General features: G+C 36.7%; 3 protein-coding genes and 1 non-coding gene across 5 annotated transcripts in view; 3 read left to right on the top strand and 1 right to left on the bottom strand.

Annotated features, from left to right (window-relative positions):
* Positions 1-4,225, top strand: part of abca1a (ATP-binding cassette, sub-family A (ABC1), member 1A) — a 33,157-nt gene extending 28,932 nt beyond the window's left edge. The window contains exons 46-49 of the mRNA XM_073860618.1: positions 1,330-1,433; positions 1,598-1,690; positions 1,871-2,114; positions 2,655-4,225. Coding sequence (XP_073716719.1) covers positions 1,330-1,433; positions 1,598-1,690; positions 1,871-2,114; positions 2,655-2,795 — 582 coding nt within the window. The 3' untranslated portion in view covers positions 2,796-4,225. The remainder of the gene's footprint in view (positions 1-1,329; positions 1,434-1,597; positions 1,691-1,870; positions 2,115-2,654) is intronic.
* A 1,533-nt stretch (positions 4,226-5,758) lies between these two features.
* Positions 5,759-5,830, top strand: trnaa-ugc (transfer RNA alanine (anticodon UGC)). Its single transcript has one exon. It is a non-coding gene; the product is annotated as a tRNA-Ala (tRNA).
* A 644-nt stretch (positions 5,831-6,474) lies between these two features.
* On the top strand, positions 6,475-19,069 carry slc44a1a (solute carrier family 44 member 1a). The gene is made up of 16 exons (XM_055204411.2): positions 6,475-6,867; positions 7,547-7,633; positions 7,845-7,987; positions 9,115-9,251; positions 9,333-9,426; positions 9,516-9,685; positions 10,788-10,877; positions 10,963-11,102; positions 13,812-13,998; positions 14,204-14,372; positions 14,448-14,604; positions 14,687-14,770; positions 15,981-16,118; positions 17,488-17,724; positions 17,816-17,893; positions 18,191-19,069. The coding sequence occupies exons 1-16, from the start codon at positions 6,844-6,846 to the stop codon at positions 18,209-18,211; spliced, it is 1,956 nt and encodes a 651-aa protein (XP_055060386.1). The 5' UTR covers positions 6,475-6,843; the 3' UTR covers positions 18,212-19,069.
* Positions 19,070-19,143: 74 nt separating this feature from the next.
* On the bottom strand, positions 19,144-21,868 carry aptx (aprataxin). Of its 2 annotated transcripts, XM_073860616.1 has the most exons (9): positions 21,711-21,868; positions 21,493-21,623; positions 21,361-21,409; positions 20,598-20,651; positions 20,247-20,456; positions 20,033-20,092; positions 19,705-19,931; positions 19,518-19,621; positions 19,144-19,411 (listed from the first exon to the last, which is right to left on the bottom strand). In XM_073860616.1, the coding sequence occupies exons 2-9, from the start codon at positions 21,618-21,620 to the stop codon at positions 19,257-19,259; spliced, it is 987 nt and encodes a 328-aa protein (XP_073716717.1). In that variant the 5' UTR covers positions 21,621-21,623; positions 21,711-21,868; the 3' UTR covers positions 19,144-19,256. The 2 variants fall into 2 exon arrangements, with proteins under 2 accessions (XP_073716717.1, XP_073716715.1); XM_073860614.1 differs by lacking the exon at positions 21,711-21,868 and having other exon boundaries at positions 20,247-20,508; positions 21,493-21,584.
* Positions 21,869-22,715: the final 847 nt, after the last annotated feature.

Below are 22,715 nucleotides of genomic sequence, written 5' to 3'. Positions count from 1 at the left end.
TCGGTTCTTGCAGCGCCGCATGAAGTCGAACACGCGTAAAATTGCTGACCTCCGAGCACTCGTCTCTGCTCCTCGACATAATGGAGCAGCTGTATTTGCAAATACAAACAAACGAAACGAGTTTGCACGAACATAAATGTGATCATGGAAGCGTTCAGAGTAACAGTCACATGTAAACATAGGTCGCACTTTTGACATAGGTGTGAGCTCTGGCGCATACTGTGACGTTGGCCGCCTAAACATTCGTTTGTCTCAGTTTACATGCAAGCATGCAAACGAAGGTTTTCAAAATATCCACTTTGGCCGGAGTTTTTAGAAAGAATCGGTTTTAGAGGCGAAAACTACGTTTACGTGTAAATGTAAAAGGTAAATGTCTCCGTTTTTCAAAATAACCCTGTACGTGTAAATATAGCCTAAGATTTTTTTGCCGTTATACTAAAATATAAAACCTCCAACATTTTTGTTTTTTATATTTTTTGGGTCATCTACCGTACTTTCCGGACTATAAGCCGAACCGGAGTATAAGCCGCATCATTAAAAAAAAGCGTCATTAAGAAGACATAAAATATACAAGTCACAGTGAACTATACGTTGGGTTTATTTAGAAAATTATTTCACAAAATCCAAGCCGAAGAACAGACATTTAATCTGGAAAGGCAAGTTATTCAACTAAACAATAGCAGACAGAACAGCATTCTGAATAGATGTCTGTAAGTTAAAGTAATATTATCAGTTATTTAAACGATAAACCATAGCATACAGAACTTACCTGGAAGGTTGAATAGGCTAAATTAACTGAACAAGCCAACTAGCGTGAAGTTCGCATACTCGTCATTCCACTTCACTGAATTACATAAATACAGAAGCAGCAGATGGCGGACTCATGCGGCTGTAGACGGTAATGTTGCCTCTTGCCTCATAAATGTCAAAATTAATTCATACTGACTTACAAGGCGCACCTCACTATAAGACGCAGCACCAGCCAAGTTATGAAAAAAACGTGGCTTATAGACCGAAAAATACGGTACATTTCATAAAAAGCGCATTTATTTAAAATATAGTTCAAAGCTGTTGTGTAATCGATTCGTTGGCAGACCTCTTTCTCTGAAAAACACCTACAAAGTCTTTTTGTTTTTCCTTTTGGCCCTTGCCACGTTTTTAAAGTGCCGTAAAGTCCCAGGGAGTCAAGTTGGACTGGGCAGTTGGAAAGCAGCCCATCACTGCACATTTCGACTCTCTATCCATCATAATTAATATGATGACTACTATTTATAGTGTTTGTGTTTCCTGCTTAATTTGTGGTTAACGTGGCTGTCGCTGTTATTACAGGACGAACCCACCACTGGGATGGACCCCAAAGCCAGACGGGCCCTGTGGAACTGCATCCTCAGCATCATTAAAGAGGGACGCTCGGTCCTTCTGACATCACACAGGTGAGACAGACTCTTACTTGTCTTTGCCATTTGATGTGTGCCTTCTGAACTACCCAAGTCATTGTTTTTGCAGTTTTATCATGCAGTATAACTTTTGGTTTGGTTTGTTACATGCAAAAGTGGTTGTTAAAGTGATCGTCATTTAATGTCATGTTTCTGTGCAGTATGGAGGAGTGTGAGGCTCTCTGCACTCGTATGGCCATCATGGTCAACGGCAGGTTTCGCTGTCTGGGCAGCGTGCAGCACTTAAAAAACAGGTAGGAACTTATACAACGTCTGTTTAACATACAAATTTATTAGGTGCATTCTGGCACACTATTTGTATTTAGTCATATGATTGAAAACATTTACATTGGTTTGTTAATAAAACGTCATTGTAATGTTAAACACTGAGCCTTTAAGAGCAGTATTCTGAAAGGCCTTTATTTCTGCACCAGGTTCGGTGACGGGTACACCATCATCCTGCGGGTGGCCGGTTCCGATCCGCAGCTGGAGCCGGTGATGGAGTTCATCGAGCGGGAGCTGCCGGGCAGCAACCTTAAAGAGAAACACAGAAACATGCTGCAGTACCAGCTGCCATCCTCCCTTACCTCCCTCGCTCGCATCTTCAACATCCTCACCAAGAACAAAGAGCAACTACACATCGAGGATTACTCCGTCTCACAGACCACCTTAGACCAAGTAAGATCGCCTACTCGGATTAGTTTTGATTCTGGTTTTAATTCAAATTCGGTTCAGAAAAAACATTTACGCATATGTGGAGTTTAGGGGGGCCAGGGGGCACTGCCCCCTCAGACCAGAGCCATTTATTATTTTTTCTGAGCTATTAATGAAATAGAAATATGAGAATTTAGATTAATGTGTAGATGAGTACCTTAAGGCTAAAATAGTTTTAATTGATTTAAAAACCATGAAGCCGCACTCTCTCGCTGTTCTCAAAGTATTGCAGTACTCTTGTATGCCAGTAGGTGCCCCCAAGCAAAAACGCGAAACTTGAAAAACGCTAAAACTCAAAAAACGCAAAAGTTATTGAGGTTAATGAAAAGTTTGTGAATGACAAAACAATACAAAGTATAAATGCGCTGTAAAATTACAAAGTATTTTAGTAAACTAAAAATACACCGAAATTTGAAAATCGAATGCAAATGAAACGTAAAAATGAATAAAACTATTAAAATTGCATATTTGCAAATAATCTAACCTATATTTCATATTTTTCAGGTATTTGTTAATTTTGCCAAGGACCAAAGTGACGAGGACCACTTAAAGGACATTTCCATTAACAAAGGCGATGCCGTGGTGGACATTTCTCAACTGAACGCCTTCCTCACAGACGAGAAGGCCAAAGAGACTGTGGTGTGATCCACCGTGACTGCCATTCATGGTTACATTTTTTGTATTTCAGTGTGTGTTGCCCGCATGAGGGTGTTGGACTTTAACCCACTACTGAAAGATACCAATGCAAATCAATGCAAAAGAATCAAAAGGAGTCAAATATACTGAAGACGCTGAGCCTGGCGCTCACCGCTAACTCTCAGTGTTTGTGAAACTTGAAGCCGTTCGCTCCACTAGCGTTATTGTTTGATTGACGAGACCTGTACGAAGATCAAATACATCAATCAGACACTGCCAACGAGATGTCTAATTCAGGGCCGACGTTCATCTCTTTATTTAGCGCAGGCTTAAAACTTTAAACTTTTTGGAGTTTTCTTTGTACTTTATTTTTACATATGCATTTAAAGCTATACTCATATGATATTTTGGAAAAATGTTGTGCAATGTTTCACTATTGTATTGAAAGTGTTGTGCCTTGAATCAACACTCCGCTAATGGACGAAACACGATACCAGCTATTACTAGACGTGAAGCGGACGCGGAAAATTATTTTACGAAACCCCGAACAGATGGCTGGTCTTTAAGCGCACACTGTCCTCGGACCTACGGTGGGATTTACATCTACTGTAAAGACAGGGCCTGAAAACGGTTGCACCGATGTCGCTTTTTACGTAGTGAATTTGATTTATTGCATGCTTTACGTGAATTTCACGTTTAGGACAACGATGTGAACTACAGCATGTCTTCTGTCCTGTTCCAAGAGCCATTCTAGCTTTGTTGTCTGAAGTATTTCCATGTGGGTATCAACGTGTGTGTTTACTCATGTGAACATTTAGGAGGGTCTTGGTGGGATTTTACTGGGAGATTCATGGTTGTTGCGTAAAAGTATTCAGTAAACCAATAATACATACTGGCAGTTACCTGTGGAACTGTACTGCAGCTATAATGTCCGTGCCAAACCGGGGCAATGGGTTTCAAATCTTCTTCAGGATCTTTTTATTAAACGTACATTTATGGGTCTGGTACAGAGTTGTTAACTTAGAATGTGCCTCCTTATTTTGTTAACGCTTAGTTAAAATTGTTACCACAGCCATTTCAACCCATGGCACCTTTGTTATCCTATAGTTCGAAGTGACCAAAAGTAATGAGGTGCTACATATAGATTGTTTTCCAGATCCATGAGGTGCTTTTAGTCAAACACCCTCGAAAAGTCAAGCAACAATCCCTGATGCACATTGGACGATATGAAAGTAAAAAATAGTATTGTCTTTGGTCCAAAACTAAAGCACTTTATAATCTACAATGGTCTTGACATTCACACTTTTCATAAATGAGACAATTGTGTGTTTAACGAAAGACATTACTAGACATTAATATTGGATGTCCCACGTGGCCATTATTTTCTGTGTTACAATGTATGTGTTTACAATTTAAATAATAAAAGCTATTTCAGTCAATTTTGTGTCATGTCCTACTCCTCGTAAAAGTGTGCCGTTTGTGCGCCCCTAGCGGCGCCAAAATGAACTGCAACACTGAGGAAACTGATGTTCTGACATTAGGTTCAAGAAAATGAAGTCGTTATTTAAATAAAATTGGACATTGTCTTCAATAGGATATCTATGTAACGTTATATCTAAATACCTTCAGACCTAATTTTATAAACCATTTAAACTTTTTAACAAGGCTTATTCAGTAAATATTTTCTGTTACGACTGAAGGTCAAATGGTTTTTTTTCTTTGATATACACATGACATTATAAAACCCCTGGTAGGGGACTTTTCTTTTTCATTGCCAAATAATTCGGTACAATATAAAATCATTATACAAACGCTACAAATCGCGAAATTACATAGATTAGATTTACATTAAGAAAAGAAAATTAAATATCACAAATCAAATATTTAAATCAATTTTATGACTATTTTGCATACATCTATGATACGTTTAATGTATAGAGGGTATGCATTGATTTCACTTTTCTACGTGACCACACCGGAGCACGCACTGATTGTTGAGTGGCAAACGTTCAACAAAATGGCTGGTATTTATAGCGGCTGCTGCGAAAATGACAGTAAAACTGATTATTATCAGCTTAAATTGAATTTAGTTGGACTTGATAGCAGAGGTGGACAATACTTCGCTACATTAGTTACATTTTCCAAGCATCTGTGCTTTATTGGGGTGTTTGTATTGGGAAACATTTTACTTCACTACATTATAAAGCATAGAATCATACTGTGTATTCTTTAATATTTCATATAAAATTTTATTTGATACCTAATTACATTTAAAAAAATTACTTTTACTTGAGTAAAAGTACGTTAATGTACTTAAATGTTAAATGTAAAACAAAACTTGTATTTATGAAATGTAATAGAGTAAAAATTATGAGATATGCTTGGGAATGTATGTTTTCCCAATGAAATACACGGATAAAATACAAATACTTAAAAAAAAATACTTTTAAGTAGAATGTAAAATCTTTGCTTCATAGTGACCCTAGCAACTTATCAACCCACCTGTGGTCTGTGGACGATCAATTTACTTCTCCTTTCGGTGTTTTTTGGCAGTGTGTAAAACGATAGCTGCGAATTCGTGTTAAATCTGTTAGTACAGTATATCACACAACAGCTTTTTCCCATTTAGACGCGTTTTCCTCGTGTTTTCGCTGATTTCACAGTCACACTGTACACTCAGTGGGCGTAACCGAACGTCATTGACGGGTGGGATTTAGAAATAGGGACCAATCAGTTAGCAGCTTTCTCAGTGTATTAACCAATCAGAAATAGGGAAGTCAAATCTGTACTCTGACTGCATACTCAAAACGGGTTTTCACTAAATACCAGACTGGTGCTTCAAGTCTTTTGTTTACATGACAATAGCGTAGTTTTGTAAAGCTCTCAAACTTTAAAACGTCGCTATCATTTAAGTTTTATTAAATATTTAAATTCAACCGTCTTAATGCTAATAAACGATGCTATTTTCCAGCGGGGATGTAGCTCAGTGGTAGAGCGCATGCTTTGCATGTATGAGGCCCCGGGTTCAATCCCCGGCATCTCCACTTTAGTTTCACGGCTGAATATATCGTTTGTCTGGCGACGTTATTGTGTCCGTTCATATCCTTAAAGAACATAATATACTTTCAACAAAACAGTTACAACGAACAGAACTATTAGTGAATTGTACTAAGTTACGTTACGCGTTGAACAGGCTAACAACATGGACTTAAATTGGGAAAACAAGCCTATTTAATAGCGTTTGGATTTTTTGTGTTGACATCTCTGGACCTTACAATGTTAAAATGAGTTGGAAAATTAAATATCCGCACTTTTCTATTCTGTCCGCTAGATGGCGCGAAAGTCCTAAATAAAGGCCCAAATCGGTTCACACGGTTCATTAATTAAAATAGACTTTTATATATCACTTCTCACCGTTATCATCCTACAGTGTGTTCAGTTTTGTTAAGAATATAACACAATACAGTTTAATCTCCTAACATAACCGCTTACCTCCAGATATACGAATGCGAATCGCTCTAATCGAGTCATTAAAGGAATCGGTTCGAGCGAACGATTCATTTACGAATTGTACTTTGCAAGCTCAATGACAAAATCCGGTACACCAAACGTGCCCTTTTTTCCTATTCCGTATCTAGTTTTATTTACTCATGGAGGGTCCGGTTCGCGTGAACGTCTCCTACCCGGAGTGTAAAACATTTGATTTAATTTTTGGTTCAGGGGCACATAGGACAGAGGTGGAGAACGCGACAGCTCCGCCCTCACCTTGTCACAAAATTCACCAGGGAGAGTTACAGCGCGAATGATCCTGAAACAAACAACAAAATAATCATTCATTTACGAAGACCAGCCATCTGTATGTAAGAGACGGCAAATTGATGTGACAGTGGACGGCGCTTTGGTTTTTAATGACATTTAAACGTGTTTATCTCGCACGTGTAACTTTCACGCCAAGTTTTCCCTGCAGAACGCGTCGAGCTCGCGGTGGTGGCGGGCGACTCCCTGTTTTTGGACTCTCGTGTGTTTGTAATTCAGATTAACTCAGGAATTTCCCACAATGGGATGCTGTGGGAGCACACAGGTAATCCATACAATACATTATGTAAATTCAAGCGGATTCATATTTTAGATGTTTTTAAGTTGCGTGAAGTCTCGAAGTTGTGGTGGTAAACTTCACCTTACGAGCAGACATTGAATGGTGTTTTATAAACGGTCTACATACAGAACTTAAACATGTCTAAAGTTGGAAATAAGTGTTTTAACGAACCAGAAGCTGTAATAATATCAAACGAATCATGTGGACAGATCTTTGTTTGTCAACAGTACACAAACTCACTTCCGGGTTTCGCCGACTAACCCAAGAGTTTCATCCACGCGCTTTATAGTTGACAAATTTTTTTTCTTTCTTTCTTTCTTTCTTTCGCCTTAATGTAAAAACAGCTCAAACCGACATAAGCTGGTTGCTGGTTTAAGATGGTCTTCCCAGCCCAGCAAAGCTTTTCAAGCTGGTCCAGTTTGACCCACTTAGTCCAGTTTAAAAAGTGACCAAAACACAGCCGAACTGTTATTTTCAGTAGTGTTTCTTTCTCCTTTTTTTTTTTTTACATATCTTAACTGGTTTCTTAATATGCATAAAGCTGGTTTGGTATAGTAATATTTGCATGCATTGACTAGTTGATTTACAATGCAAGTATAAAGTGCAAGTCATTTGAAATGGTTAAAATGTAGCATCACACTGTCTTGTTATCTTCCTTTTACAGAAGAAGCGAGACTGGAAACCATTAGAGCAGAGGAAGTGCACGGATATCCCATGGCTCCTCCTGTTTATCCTCTTTAATATCGGCATGGTATGTGACTCAGTATGGTATCAAAACAATCTTATATATAGTTAGACTCTATGAGGTTGAAATTAACCAGTGCTCAGGAAACAAACACCAAATCATACTGTCATCTGTATCATACTGTCTATATTGCATTTAAAATCTTTAAATATTTACCATATGTACTAAAGATTTTCCTGAAAAGTAAATTTCTCATATTCCTGTCTTTGCATGGCAGCTCTGCATCTGTGGTTTTGCCATAGCAACCGGAGCCGCATCCAGACTCATATCAGGGTACGACAGCTATGGGAACATCTGCGGTCAGAAGAATGCTGAAATCCCAGGAATTGAGCTCAGCGGCCAAGATCACACCTCCAGAAAGTTCGTAAAAGCCAGAATTGTTTACTCTTATTAACAATAAACAATGCATTGTCATTGATTCACTGCAACAAACGCATATTCAACAACATAACTAAGTGAATAGTTTAGCTGGTTAGAGGTTTGATGTCAGTAAAGTGTATATACGATGAGGTGATATCCTTCCACTGAGAAACATTTTATCACCTAAAGGGTACATTTTTTAAAGCTCACGTAACACACGCTGTTTCTGCATTTCTGATATTAATCTGGAGTACCTATAGAGTAGTATGACATCCTTTATATCTCTGAAGAGTCTTTAGTTTAATCAGATTTATAAAAGAAAGATTAGCTTTACCGAATCTTTCCGATAACGTACGAAAAAATAAAGAAGGAGGAGTTATAACACGGGAGGAGCGAGTACGAGTCATACAACACTATACAACACTGTTTTAACTTATGATTCACTACATGTTCGTGTCATTTATATAATATACACGCGCCTATTTCCAACATAAGACAGAAGTCTTACTTACCACGTGTAACTCGTCATGACCCGGTTCTGAAAATCCACCGCATCAAACACACACGCAAAACTCCGCTGCTAATCCGGATAATAAACTATATCCATTGTTTCCATAAGGCTGGATGTCTTCTCCTTACATCCAAAAACACACTTCTTGTTGTGCCATTGTTGACTTTTGAAATTAAACAAGGCTGAGTGGCGTGATAAGCTGTTAGCAAGCTCTAGCGTCTCCCGCTGACTGACGGCTGGGCGGGGTTTTCCGGGGGAAGTTTTCCGGCGGAAGCCCATATAAAGAAGTGATACGTATCGAAAACCCCTGAAACGTCAGTTAGAACCGTAATCGAAAAAAATTAGCCGAAACTTGTACGAACCCTGGCGAAGTGCATTCGGCACAGAAATACTCTGAAACACGCCCAACTGCATTTTTGACACTTTGCCTACGTTTAGCATGAGGAAACAACTCTATAACTGTGTTAATAAGTCAGAATGCTTGAAATACCATTAAACCCCCCCTTTAAAGGCGATCTCTTTGTTAACCAATAATTCTTCCAGATTTGTTTTCTCTTCCAAAGATATCGCAACACAATTTTCTTAATAACATTTTATTTGTATTGCTTTATCACAGGTATGTGTTTTTCCTGGATCCCTGTAACATTGATATATTGAAAAGGAAGATTAAATCTGTTGCTTTGTGCGTCTCAAAATGCCCAAAGACTCAGATGACGTCTTATGAGGATCTCACTCGTTTTTCAACAAATAATGGTAAGTTAGAGATTCATTTAGAGTAGCTGAAATAAATATTTAAATGACATTTGGATTTTCAATATGATTGTTTCTTTCTAGGATCAAATTTATGCTCCTATGAAATAAAACCGGAGACGTATTCCTCTAACCCAGATAGAGCTACAAAATGCCCAAAACTTCCTGTTCTTCCGAGGTAAACACCCAGAAAAAAAAACATTTTTTAATATAATATATGTGTAATGTATTTTTATTGATATTTATTTCTGTGTTTATTGTTTGTAGTGCATCATTACCTGTATTTCATCGCTGTATGCCAGTGGATATTTCCTGCTACTCCAAGTTTGCGGAGGCATTCATCACGTTCGTCAGTGATAACAGTGTGGTGCACAGGGTTGTAGCCGGTGTGATGACCTCCAAAGAGATTATTATGGGCCTGTGTCTGCTCGCTCTCGGTGAGACCACTACGTGTGACTTTTAACAATCTTATTTGTGACCCTGGACCACAAAGCCAGTCATAAGGGTCAATTTTGAAATTGAGATGTATACATCTTTTGAAAGCTGAATAAATAAGCTTTTCATTGATGTATGGTTTGTTAGGACAAACTGAGATACAACTATTTGAAAATCTGAAATCTGAAAAATATTGAGAAAATCGCCTTTAAAGTCATCTAAATGAAGTCCTTAGCAACACGTGTTACTAATGATGAATACATTTTTGAAATATTTACTGTAGGAAATGTACTTAATATACTAGTGATTTTTGGCATACAAATTTGACCAATTAACGATTAATCGCAATTAATCGTTTGCAGAAAAAGTTTTTGTTTACATCATATATATGTAAACTAAAATTTTTATTCTGCAAACGATTAGTTGCGATTAATCGATATGCAACCCTAATTTGACCCATGCAATGTATTTTTGGCTAATCGCTACAAATATACCTGTGCTACTTATGACTGGTTTTGTGGTCCATAGTCACGTTTAATTAACAAAAAGCATCAAAACGGGTGTTAAAAAATATTATTCAAATTTGATGAACAAATAGTCAAAAAAGAACAAAAAAGTATTTTTTTTGTCATATGAGTGAAATCACAAAACAAACTTTAATGAACAAATGTAAAACTGCACATGAGTTCATCATTAGAGTAGGGCTGTCACGATTATGAAGTTTGGCTGACGGTTAATTGTTTAGGGCTTTGACGGTTATGCCAATTAATTGGCTATTTTATTGCTTTGACATTACATTTTTTTCTTTGTTTATGAAATCATTTTCACATATTGTTATAATTATTTAAATAAAATCTTTTGCGAGGTTTACCTGACAGTGAATATTAATACACAAGACATATTTAAAAGTAATCTGACACGGTCTCGTTTATACATGCGCTGCAGCTCCCCCTTGTGTTTTTTAGAGAGATGTGCAATCATTGCGGTGATCTGAAATCATCACGATGAGGTCAAACAATCGCGATGAGATGATTATTTAATCATTGTGACAGCCCTACATTAGAGACCTAATGATTATAACACTTTTCTGTATGTCTTCTACAGTTCTGTCTCTGATTATGATGGTTGTGATCCGCTACATCTCAGTTGTTCTGGTGTGGATTCTGACGGCTGTCGTGGTCATCGGCTCAATTGGTAAGACGTTAGCTTTTTGTTAAAACTGATTCAGGAACCTATTAGCACACCATGAGTGAGATGAGATGCTATTTGTTTCTGTCAGGTGGTTCTGGTGTTTTGTGGTGGCTGTATGTGGATCACAAACAGTCTGTGAATGCCACTCTTCCTGCTAATGAACTACAGGTGGCCAACGACAACCAGAAAGCCCTACTCGTCTACGCCATTGGAGCGACTGTCTGCACGGTATGATCTGATACTGTTTTCTGCAGTGTAAAGAAAGTATGTGGGGTACATTATGTGCATTAAATTTCTGGATGTGGACCTACTATATGGGTCAAAATTTGCGGTTTACAACAGAGCACACTTTATGGCCCATAATGCATTGTAAATAGAAAAACACCCGGAATGCAATGTGATGATATTATGCGACAAACTAAAAATTACTTTTTAACGCTATTTATTGAAAGACGTTGTCAGTGTATATTATATACAGAGCAGTAAATTGCAGGCTAGTTTTTCATTCTAAACCTTAGCTGTCAATAACTATTAAGCCAGTTTCACATTTTGTCAAAGCAGCAGCTCTGGCTCAAATCAAATTGGATGGTCTGTTTGTTCCCTGTGTGAAGTGGAAAAAGTCATAATTTTTATATTGCGTGGATAATCGTTCCTGGTGTAAATAGGAATCTATTGTTTTATTGTAGTGCATTATCGCAGGGAATATTTATATCGTATATGAGTGTCAGTGTGAAAAGGCCTAAATTGGGGCTAACTGTCTACCATGTTAAAGGAATAGTTTACCCAAAAATGACCCTATGATTTACTCACCCTCAAGCCATCCTTGATGTATATGATTGTCTTTTTTCAGACTAACACGATCTGAGTTAGTTAGAAAATGTGCTGGCTGTTCCAAGCTTTATAATGCTAGTAAATGGTGCTTCTGATTTGAAGCCCAAAAAAGTCCATCCATCCTTTAAAGAAGTAATCCAACACGGCTCCAGTGGGTTAATAAAGTCTTTTTGAGGGCAATAAATGTGATTTTGTTCAATAAATGCATGTCTGCAAAAAAAAAAATCAATATTTAAAATGTAACTAAAATAACGTTCAGGAGAGTGCGTTTCCAGCAAACAATTTATAATAATAGTAAACTATAAAAACTATAAAATAACAAACGTAACTCGAGTATAATATTTTGAATTTTTCATGTTATTTCATGTTTATTTATGTTTAATTTTTAGTAACTTCGCTATGAGTTTTTTTCATTTTCATAGCTTTTAATTTTTTTTCCCGAATATTGCAAATTAAGTTGAATGTAATTCATAGTTTTAGTTTAGTTTTAAAGCTAAAAAAAGTCCATCCATCCTTTAAAGAAGTAATGCACAAGGCTCCAGGGGGTTAATAAAGTCCTTCTGGGGGCAATTGATTTAATTTAGTTAAAAAAATAAATATTTAAAACTATGAAAAAAAACTAGCTGCTGGTACGCCCAACACTCTTTCAGGAAAATGCGTTTCCAGCATACGGGTTTAAATAATAGTTTAAAGGGATAGTTCGGCCAAAAACGATATTAAACCCATGATTTACTCACCCCCAAGCTGTCCGAGTTGCATATGTCCATCGTTTTTCAGACAAACACATTTTCGGATATTTTAGAAAATATTTTAGATATTTCTGTTCATTAAATGTTATGTTACGGGGTCCAGCAATAGTCCACGACCTTCAAGTCCAAAAAAGTGCGTCCATCCTTCACAAATTAAATCCAAACGGCTCCAGGATGATAAACAAAGGTCTTCTGTGGGTGGTCCGTGCGGTGTTTTTGTGGAAGTGTCCATGTTTGGAATTTTATTGACTTTGTAGGCTGGCTTCCGGTAGCGCCGCCATTTTGGAGTGATGCGCATTCAGGATGAGAGCTTACGCAGCGTACAGAGTTTCTCTGCTGCTGCTCGGTGCCCCCGCCCTCCGAATTTGTCATACGTCACTAAGAAAAGTGCGTACACTACGCTAATCCTCTCTCCTGAGTCTAAGATGGCGGCGCTACCGGAAGCTAGTTTATAAAGTTAATAACATTTTAAATATGGATATTTCTACAAAAACACCGCACGGATTACCCACAGAAGACCTTTGTTTATCATCCTGGAGCCGTTTGGATTTAATTTGTGAAGGATGGACGCACTTTTTTGGACTTGAAGGTCGTGGACTATTGCTGGACCCCGTAACATAACATTTAATGAACAGAAATATCTAAAATATTTTCTAAAATATCCGAAAATGTGTTTGTCTGAAAAACGATGGACATATGCAACTCGGACAGCTTGGGGGTGAGTAAATCATGGGTTTAATATCGTTTTTGGCCGAACTATCCCTTTAATAACTATCAAAACTATAAAATACAAATGTAACTCTAGTATAATATTTTGAATGTACTTTTATTTTTTAAATTTCATGTTTATTTATGTTTAATTTTTAGTAACTGCGCTATAAGCTTTTTTCATTTTATTAGCTTTGCCAAATTGCCAACAAAAATGCTAATATAAGTTAAATGTAATAAAGTCCATCCACCCTTTACAGAAGTAATCCGCATGGCTTCAGGGGGTTAATAAAGGCCTTCTGAGGGCAATTGATTTTGTTAAAAAAGTTATATTTAAAACTTTACAAACTAAAATAATAGCTTCCCGTAATGACTGATGCACGTTTACGAGAGTGTGTTTCCAGCATACGTTTTATAATAATAGTAAACTATCAAAACTATAAAGTAACAAATGTAACTCTAGAATTGTTTAAACAAAAACTCTCAAAATTAATTTAAAAATAATGTTTTTAAATAATGTAGTCATGGCATGCTTTACCCATTTTTAGAAACGTATTCTTGGCATTTTGTCACTCAGCTTCTTCAGGTTTTACCCTTGAGATGCTTTTAAACCTGCTGGTTATGAAGCTAACATATGTTTGTGTATCAGGTGATTTTGCTCTTGCTGATGTTCTTCATGAGGAAGCGTGTGGCCCTCACCATCGCTTTGTTTCACGTGGCTGGTAAAGTCTTCACACATCTGCCTTTACTGGCACTGCAGCCCTTCTGGACCTTCCTGACCCTCATGTGCTTCTGGGTTTATTGGATCACTGTTCTTATGTTTCTGGGAACCGCAGGTATGTTTAATATATCTTGATATCACCTCAATACCTATACTATTAATGACACATACTCAAAATAGTTCAATTTAAATAGGATATTTACATTAACATATTATGCAGGCGCACCGAAGTTCGAATGTTTGCTCGGTTTCAGATTTCTTGTTTTCTGTCCTATGTATTAAAAGCAGGCACGTTCTGATCTGCTACCGTCTTTCTACAGGAAGTCCAGTAAAGAACAACCAGACGGGTTTGGTGGAGTTTCATATGGACGGGCCGCTGCAATACATGGTTTGGTACCACGCTGTGGGTCTCATCTGGATCAGCGAGTTTATCCTCGCCTGTCAGCATATGACCGTGGCCGGAGCTGTCGTCACGTACTACTTCACCAGGTCAGAGGTCGCAGGTCATTAAATCTTCACATCTTAGTGTGAAAGTTTATTAAACGTGTCTTTATGTCTCTGCAGAGATAAATCCCAGCTGCCCTTCACGCCCATAGTGTCGTCTGTCCTGACACTGATGCGATATCACCTGGGCACTGTGATTAAAGGAGCCTTCATCATTACTTTAGTGGAGATACCACGGCTTATTCTCAGCTACATCCACACTCAGCTGAAAGGAAAGGTGAGGTCATGCGTTTATAAGGAGAAACGCTTGACTTTATCACTTACAGACTTTTACGTAAATCTTGTTTTATGTTTTGCAGGAAAACGCTTGTGCACGCTGCATGCTGAAGGCGTGTATCTGCTGTCTGTGGTGTTTAGAAAAGTGTCTTAATTACCTCAACGTGGTGAGTGCATCTAATCAGTCTTATTCAAAAAAGCTAAGCAAATGTTGTCATTTATGCTTTAATTCCTCTTTCTCATCTGGTTAAAGGATTATTCCACTTCCGTAAGAGAATTTTCTGATAATTTACTCACCCGCATATCATCCAAGATGTTTATGTCGTTCTTTATTCAGTCCAAAAAAAAAATACTTTTTTTCTCCATATAGTGGACTTTAATTGAGCCCAACGGTTTGAAGGTCCAAAATGCAGCTTTAAAGGGCTTTAACAAGCGTGCCGCACAAGCCCTGAAAAGTGAAGCCAAAACGTCTCGATCGCCCCCCAGTGACCGGTCCCAGTATAGGTCATAAAGCCCGCCTCCCCATGTTATTCAATGGGACTTGACACCAACTAAAAAAATTCACTTCAATTATCTTTTTTCCGAAGCTGGTTTCTGTCATTTACTGTAGTTTTTATCACGCTTATGTAAATTCAAATATTTGTTTTTAAAATAGGTTTGTGTTTAGTTAGTTATTTAATTATATAAAAACAGTGGTGTCACGTCATGATTGACAGCTGTGATATCGTGTGATATGCGCATTCTACGAGAGCGAGGGCGGGGTTTTGACTTTGCGCCTTCCCTTCCTGCTCACTACTGCGCATGACTGGTCCCGAAATCGCTATTGCGCAGACTCAAAACCCAAGATGTCAGCGCCATATCGGGCAACTGGCGGCTTCACTTTTCACCAATGGAAGAGAGCGAACAGGCGTCGTCCATCTTTTTTACAGTCTATGGGCTTTAAACGATCCCAGCCGTGGTATGGGGGTCTTATCTGGCAAGACTATTGTCATTTTTGCAAAAAAAGAACTTTTTAACCACGCCAACTCACCTTGCACTAGCCCTAGGATGCACTTTTTTTTTGCAAAAATGACAAAATGGTTTTGCTGGATAAGACTCTTGTTTCTCGGTTGGGATCGCCAAGAGCCCTTTGCATTAAAAATGCAGTTTGGACCTTCAAACTGTTGGGCTTAATTGAAGTCCACTATATGAAGAAAAATCCTCAAAAACTTAATTTCTTTTCGACTGAAGAAAGAAAGACATAAACATCTTGGATGACATGGGTGTGAGTAAATCATCAGAAAGTGGAGTAATCCTTTAAGCATTGTGCATGCAATGTAAAGAACGTAGGTTTAGTTCTAGTTTTATTTTGATGAATAAATTGTTTTTCTTTTTCAGAACGCATACACAGCAACAGCTATTAACAGTACAGGCTTTTGTACATCCGCGCGAGACGCTTTGTTCCTCCTGGCTGAGAACGTTCTGCGTGTAGCAGCTATCAACAGCGTTGGGGACTTTGTCCTGTTCTTAGGAAAGGTATTTATTCAAGTTATTTTAGTTTTCTTATTTTTAAATGACTTTTATTTTTATATTTTTAGTTTATTTTAGTAAAATTTTTAGTAATTTTGATATGAGCTTTTGTGATTTAATTAGCAATTTTTTAAAATATTTTTCTAACTAATATTGCTAATTTAAGTTCATTGTAATTTTTATTTCTCTTTTGTTTAGTTTTCATTTTGTTTCAGTTAATAATTGTAGTGGCTCAACTTTTTTTTTACTAAGGCAATATTTCTAATGATCATTTACTTTAATTAAAACAAATTTAGGCCTATTTTTTATTTCTATTAATAAACATGTAGAACAATAGAAATTGTAGAGTTCGAATGCAAAAGCCACAAAACCGTCAAAAATTTTGATAATTGTAACCTAATGCTCTTGACATGTACAAAAGTTCATTAAATGCAAAATCCATGATCTCTTCCCCCGCCAGCGTTTTTAAGAAAAAAGTGTCCAGCCAGTTTTTATGATTTTCACAAAAGTTTTATGCCTCCCAGAAAATGTTTATTAAATATATAAACATACAATATACCAAATGAAAGAACAGACTTTCTGTTTCAAACAAACAACTTTTCATCCTACCTTCATTTGTTCTCTTTTTATCACCTCTCAAATATGGGTAGGTTTATTTTAAAATACAACATTTTGAGCAAAAAGCTGAGATTGTGTTTTTGTGAAAGACTTTTTATTGAGATTCAGAACGATCCTCAAAACATACACAGAGTTTGAACTGTTTGCCCTAAGGGGATACTTCCGGGTTTTATAAGTTGGGTAAGAGTGCCACATGGTGGAAAAAAGTGTAAATACAGATTGCTGTAAAAACTCTTCATTGGCAGGGAAGCGTTTTCTCTTAATTGAAGAGTTAAAGGAAAACACCCACGTTTTTCAATATTTTACTATGTTCTTACCTCAACTTAGATGAATTAATACATACCTATCTTTTTTCAATGCGTGCACTTAATCTTTGTACAGCGCGTCGTGAATGTGTTAGCATTTAGCCTAGCCCCATTCATTCCTTAGGATCCAAACAGGGATGAATTTAGAAGCCACCAAACACTTCCATGTTTTCCTTATTTAAAGACATGAGTAGTTACATGAGTAAGTATGGTGGCACAAAATAAAACGTGGTGTTTTGTAAGCGGATAAAAATGAGAACTGTATTTTATGGCAAAGACCACTTAGTTTGCAGCATATATTTTTCCTATATATTAAAAATGTAAAATAAATCGAGACAATTTTCTTATTTCCAGCTGTGATATCAGATCCTCTAACAGGTTTGTCTCGAGACAATTTTCTTATTTCCAGCTGTGATATCAGATCCTCTAACAGGTTTTTCTTGTGCTCACAGATCTTGATCGTATCGTGCACGGCGTTTGCAGGCGTCCTTGCGCTGAACTATCAGAGAGAATACACTGTATGGGTGCTGCCTCTCATCATAGTGTGCCTGTTTGCCTTCCTGGTGGCTCACTGTTTCCTGTCCATCTTTGAGACTGTAGTAGACGTACTCTTCCTCTGCTTCGCCATCGACACCAAGAACAATGACGGCAGCCCGGGCAGCGAGTATTACATGGACAAAGAGCTTATGGTGAGCGCAGTATGCATGAGGCAGTGCTACAATATTGCAAACATTGCGATTTTAACATTTTATATGTTTCTGTCTCCAATCGTTCATGTAGGAGTTTGTAGAGAATGCAAGGAAAGCCACAGAGCAGGACAGCAAAGGGAAAGGTAATCCCGGAGAAATGAAACCTATGGTGAGTATAATGGGGATTTATGTAATCTTAGTTGAATTTGATCAGTTCAAATGGAAAGATTGTTAACATTGGTACATACACTGTGGTTCTCTTTATGCTGCATACATACCATCACGTTCCTTGATGTAGATTACTCGCGTGAGCGTTGGTTGCAATTCTCAGTCCCGCCACTAGATGCCGCTAAAAATCTACACACTGGACCTTTAAAAGATTGAGTCATTGATAATTCAAATATGGCAAATTTTATAACAAAAAAAGCTTGTTACACCTTAATGTGATATGTTTTTGGTGTTTCAGACTGGAGGCACAGTGGCTTGATGGAGGCCAGCATATATTACAAAAACCTACACTCCAAAAAAGTGCTTTGGAGATGCACAAAGGCTTTTATTCAGGGATCACGTGACATGGTTTTGTCATAACTACTTAAAGGGAAGTTTTTAGTTTAGAAAGCTAAAGGCAAATGAGTGCATCTAATATCTCAGGACAGATGCAGGACACTGAGTTAGAGGAAAAGTGGAATTCTTCACTCGGACACTAGTTAGGCTCCCAATATTTTATGATAAAGGATAAGAAATTTGATTATTTGTTAAACTCTTTTGTTTTTTATTAATAATAAAATTTGAATAAAACTTTTTGACTTTTTTAAAGCATTTTAGTTTAAAACTAAATTTAAATGATATCTACATTGTAAGTTTTATACAGCAGAAATTGGATAAATAAATAGACATCTGCATTTATAATTCAATTAGAAAAGCAATAATTGTGAAAAGTTTAAGTCTGTGAAATCTATTTTTAGGAAAGTTTTGACTTTGCAATGGTGCTTTTTTATTTTTATCTTGTTTTTTAATATTGTATTAGTTTACATTATTAAGTTGTGATATACGACTGCAATATACATTAAAAATGACTTTGTATTTATATGCAAACTCATCTGTTAGAAATTGTAGCTTTAGTTTAGTGTCGATTCCTAGGTGTCTATGCACCATCTGCTTCTTTTTTGTGTGTTACAAACTAACAGATTTCATTTGATACTCGTTTTCATTTGTCTTGTGCCAATGTAACCTCTTCAGCAAGTGCATTTATATGATGTGTATGTATAGGTTAAAACATTTATGGTTTTAATAACCACATTGGAAAACACTTGATTAAAAACCAAAGAGATGTACAAACTGCCAACGATTCCTTATTATTTCTACAATAAATCTTATAAGTCACGGATTAATTTGTAAGTCCCAGACCAAAACACAGGATTCTTAAAACAAATCCAAGCTCTTTAATTCACAACAAATGAAATTTGACTTGAAACAGACAAAAAGTAAAGTAAACCAAAGCCAATCTCTCAAACTTCTTGTAAATTAGCTATTTAAGAAGAAAGGTGAGACAAGAGATGTTCTTTCAATTTTGGGATTGTCGGGTGCTCTTTACGGCAAACGTGACAGCGTAGAGGAAGCTTCAGTAGTTCACTTGTGCCTTCCTTAACGGTCACCTTCCCATCTGCTTCCAGCATCGCAATAACATCTGTATTAAGACAAAGCATGACTTTATTTCGTCTAAAAGAACAAGATGTTTTACTTCCATAATGTGATGAAACTGGATTAACAATGAAAACTAATGTTCCTCTTACCTTGAGATTCAATGAAGTATTCGGTAGTGAAGGAATTCCAATGTTTCTTGTTCTTCAAACAAGGTGAATCAAAGTCCTGGCTGATCACGTGCAGATGGACGTGACTAGTGAAAATACATGGCATACATTATAGACATGTCACACAAGCTCCGCCCTTCCCCATATCAGCAGCTGGATTGCGGTGTACCTCATACTGGGAATTGCGTGGTAGCCCAGACGAAATCTGAGTTTCTGAGCGTCTGGAGACTGCTGCACCATTTTTTCTCCAACTTTTTGCATGTGTTTGAGCAGGTCGCAATGCTCCGATCTCAAAACCTTCAAACTGGAGATCGAGTCCCACGGCAACACCAGCCAATGGTACCTCGCCTTGGGGTACTTGTCTTTGATGACCACCACCCTATCGTCTTTATACACCTGAGGAGAAGAGCAAATATGTTATCTCAGAAGAGTTTATCTAACATGGTCCACAGCCATGTACAACATAAGATTATACAATATAGATGAATAATGTATACCTGCATCTTTGGGTCCTGCATTGAAGCTTTAAGGCCTTGACTCCAATGACCTGCAGATTCCTTAAAAAACAGGTTTAAATACACAAAGGCTCTAAATAGAAATATGGGCATTCAATGGTCCCATTAGCAACATCTTATGAGGGTCACAATTTATGCATAATAAAGTGGTCTTTGTTCATAAGGATCTGATAAATCCTCCATTGAAGTAACTTACTGATTTATCAGAGCTTGGTGTTGGAGTCTTTTTTGGTGGAGGTGAATCCATCGAGTGATGGTCTGAATGGGACATTACATTTTCAGGGTGTGGTCTTTTGGAGGCTTTGATGCCCTCTGCAGCAGATCTGGGCGTCTCTTCAGTGAACTTCACTGTGTATGGATAAAGCTGATTGACCATGTAAAGCCTTTGGCCCGGCTTTATCGTCACCTGGTTGTAGAGGTGGGTGACATGTGGTTTGTAGGTTGTTAAGACCGATAACCTGTGCAATATAGCATTAATTACGAGAGAATAGGACATCTATGGGTGTAACCTTATGGAAATGACAAGGAAAAATCTCACTGTGTTTACCTGATTGCCTTTGCCCACAACCACACCGTCCACATTTGTAGGATTCACACCTAACTGTCAGGAAAAAAGAGGATTAAATAGAAATGCACTAATGTATCGGCTATAGCGTGAGAAAGAGAAGTATTTGAGTAAAATAATGAAGTACTTGCTGACGCAAAATCAAAACTGTAAAAATATAGTTTGTCATTTAATGCTGGCTTGTTGAATGTTAAATAAAGGGCTGCCTAATGATTAGTCATGACAATTCGTTTGCAGAATAAAAGTTTTTGTTTACATAATGTGGGTCTACTGTGTATAATAATTAATTATGTATATATAAATATAAACACATGCATGTATATATTTAAGAAATATTTGCATGTGTTTCATATTTAAATATAATTTATATATATATATAAATATATTTATTATATGGATATATATTTTTCTTAAATTTACACATGCATGTATGTGTATTTATATATACATCATTATTATAAACAGTACACCCACATATATTATTTAAACCAAACCTTTTATTCTGCAAACGATTAGTCACAAGTCAACTAATCATCATCGTATGGCAGATTTAATATATATATATATATATATATATATATATATATATATATATATATATATATATATATATATATATATATATATATATATATATATATATATAAAACAGGGATTTATTTTAATGACAAATTTTAAACAAGAATGCAAGTGACTAATATCGGTTTTTTGTCTTTTTTTTCTATTATATAATATCCTGACATACCTGTTTAACACTGATAAATCCTCTGTTGCAATCAGCTCTCAGTTCAACTGCAATATAAAGCAGGTTTACTGTAAAGTTAGTCTGTTTTCATTTATTGAACATTACAAAACAACTGATGCGATATATTCAACTTGCTCTCTGGAACACTTTTTGTCTTTTATTTTAGTTTCTGGTCCTCTACCCAGAATCACAGTTTGATGGTGAACAAGCTGGATGGGTTTATGAAAATCATCGTCACTCACCAGCCAGCAGACAGGCATTTCCTTCAAAACATGACAAATTTGAATTAATAAAACGCACATCAAAAACATTAACTTTACATATTCAGCAGGTAAAGCGTTATTAATTACCACACAAATGTGTTGGTGTAATATATCTTGAGCAGAATGTGTGATCGCAGAAGAATAAACAACAGCAGCGCACGCTTCAAAACATGACGCGGTCTTCTTCGTGGACGTGCGGGCAAACACAGAGAAGCGCGTGTGTGTGTATCGCCACCTATCGGTCAGATGACGACCCGACCTCACTAACACTCCAACAACAGCGGTCCGGAGCCTTAACAAACTTCAGGAGCCCCATGATGAGGACCTAAAATGATTTCAAATGAGTCTAAACAAACAATAAAATCATCTAAAGTCCGGAAATATCTCAGTGTTTGGTTATTTTATAATGAATATGGGAGCTCTGCTGAAAAAAAACAATAAAACCATTACAGAAAATTCTAATGGTTTCCATTAAAATACGAATCGGGCATTAGCTTTTACAATTAAAACCAGTACACTGTAGTGTGTTTTGGGTCATATTACATTAGAACCAATACATACCATTAGAGACCAACAAAAACCAATACACTGTAGTGTGTTTTGGGCCATATTCTATTAGAACCTATAAAATTCCCAATAAAAACAATAGAATTTCTGTGATGGTGTCTATTGTTTTTTTAGCAGGGAATGTTACTGCCTAGACAGGAAGGAAGAAAGAAAGAAAGAAAGAAAGAAAGAAAGAAAGAAAGAAAGAAAGAAAGAAAGAACGAAACGGTGAAACACAACTTGGTCTATAATGCCTTTTAGAATATAATATTAGTAGTATTTAATATATTAATATATTTAACAATATCATTTATATATTTAAAAACATATTAGAAATATTTGTTTAGTTTACACTACAAAATCTATTAATTTACAGTACACAGGTCAAAAATTATTGAAATAATAAATGACTTTTGGGAGAGCTGCTATACGTTGCTTGGCAACCATGAACAACCTACTACAGTTATTAATGGATTTAGCTGCTACATGCTAATGAACTATATTAGTTTGTTAATATTTCATTATTATTATTCATATTCATATTAT

The sequence above is a fragment of the Misgurnus anguillicaudatus genome, chromosome 3 (genome assembly GCF_027580225.2).
Source record: "Misgurnus anguillicaudatus chromosome 3, ASM2758022v2, whole genome shotgun sequence".
Taxonomy (NCBI): domain Eukaryota; kingdom Metazoa; phylum Chordata; class Actinopteri; order Cypriniformes; family Cobitidae; genus Misgurnus; species Misgurnus anguillicaudatus.
This window is presented reverse-complemented; position numbering and strand designations above follow the sequence as displayed.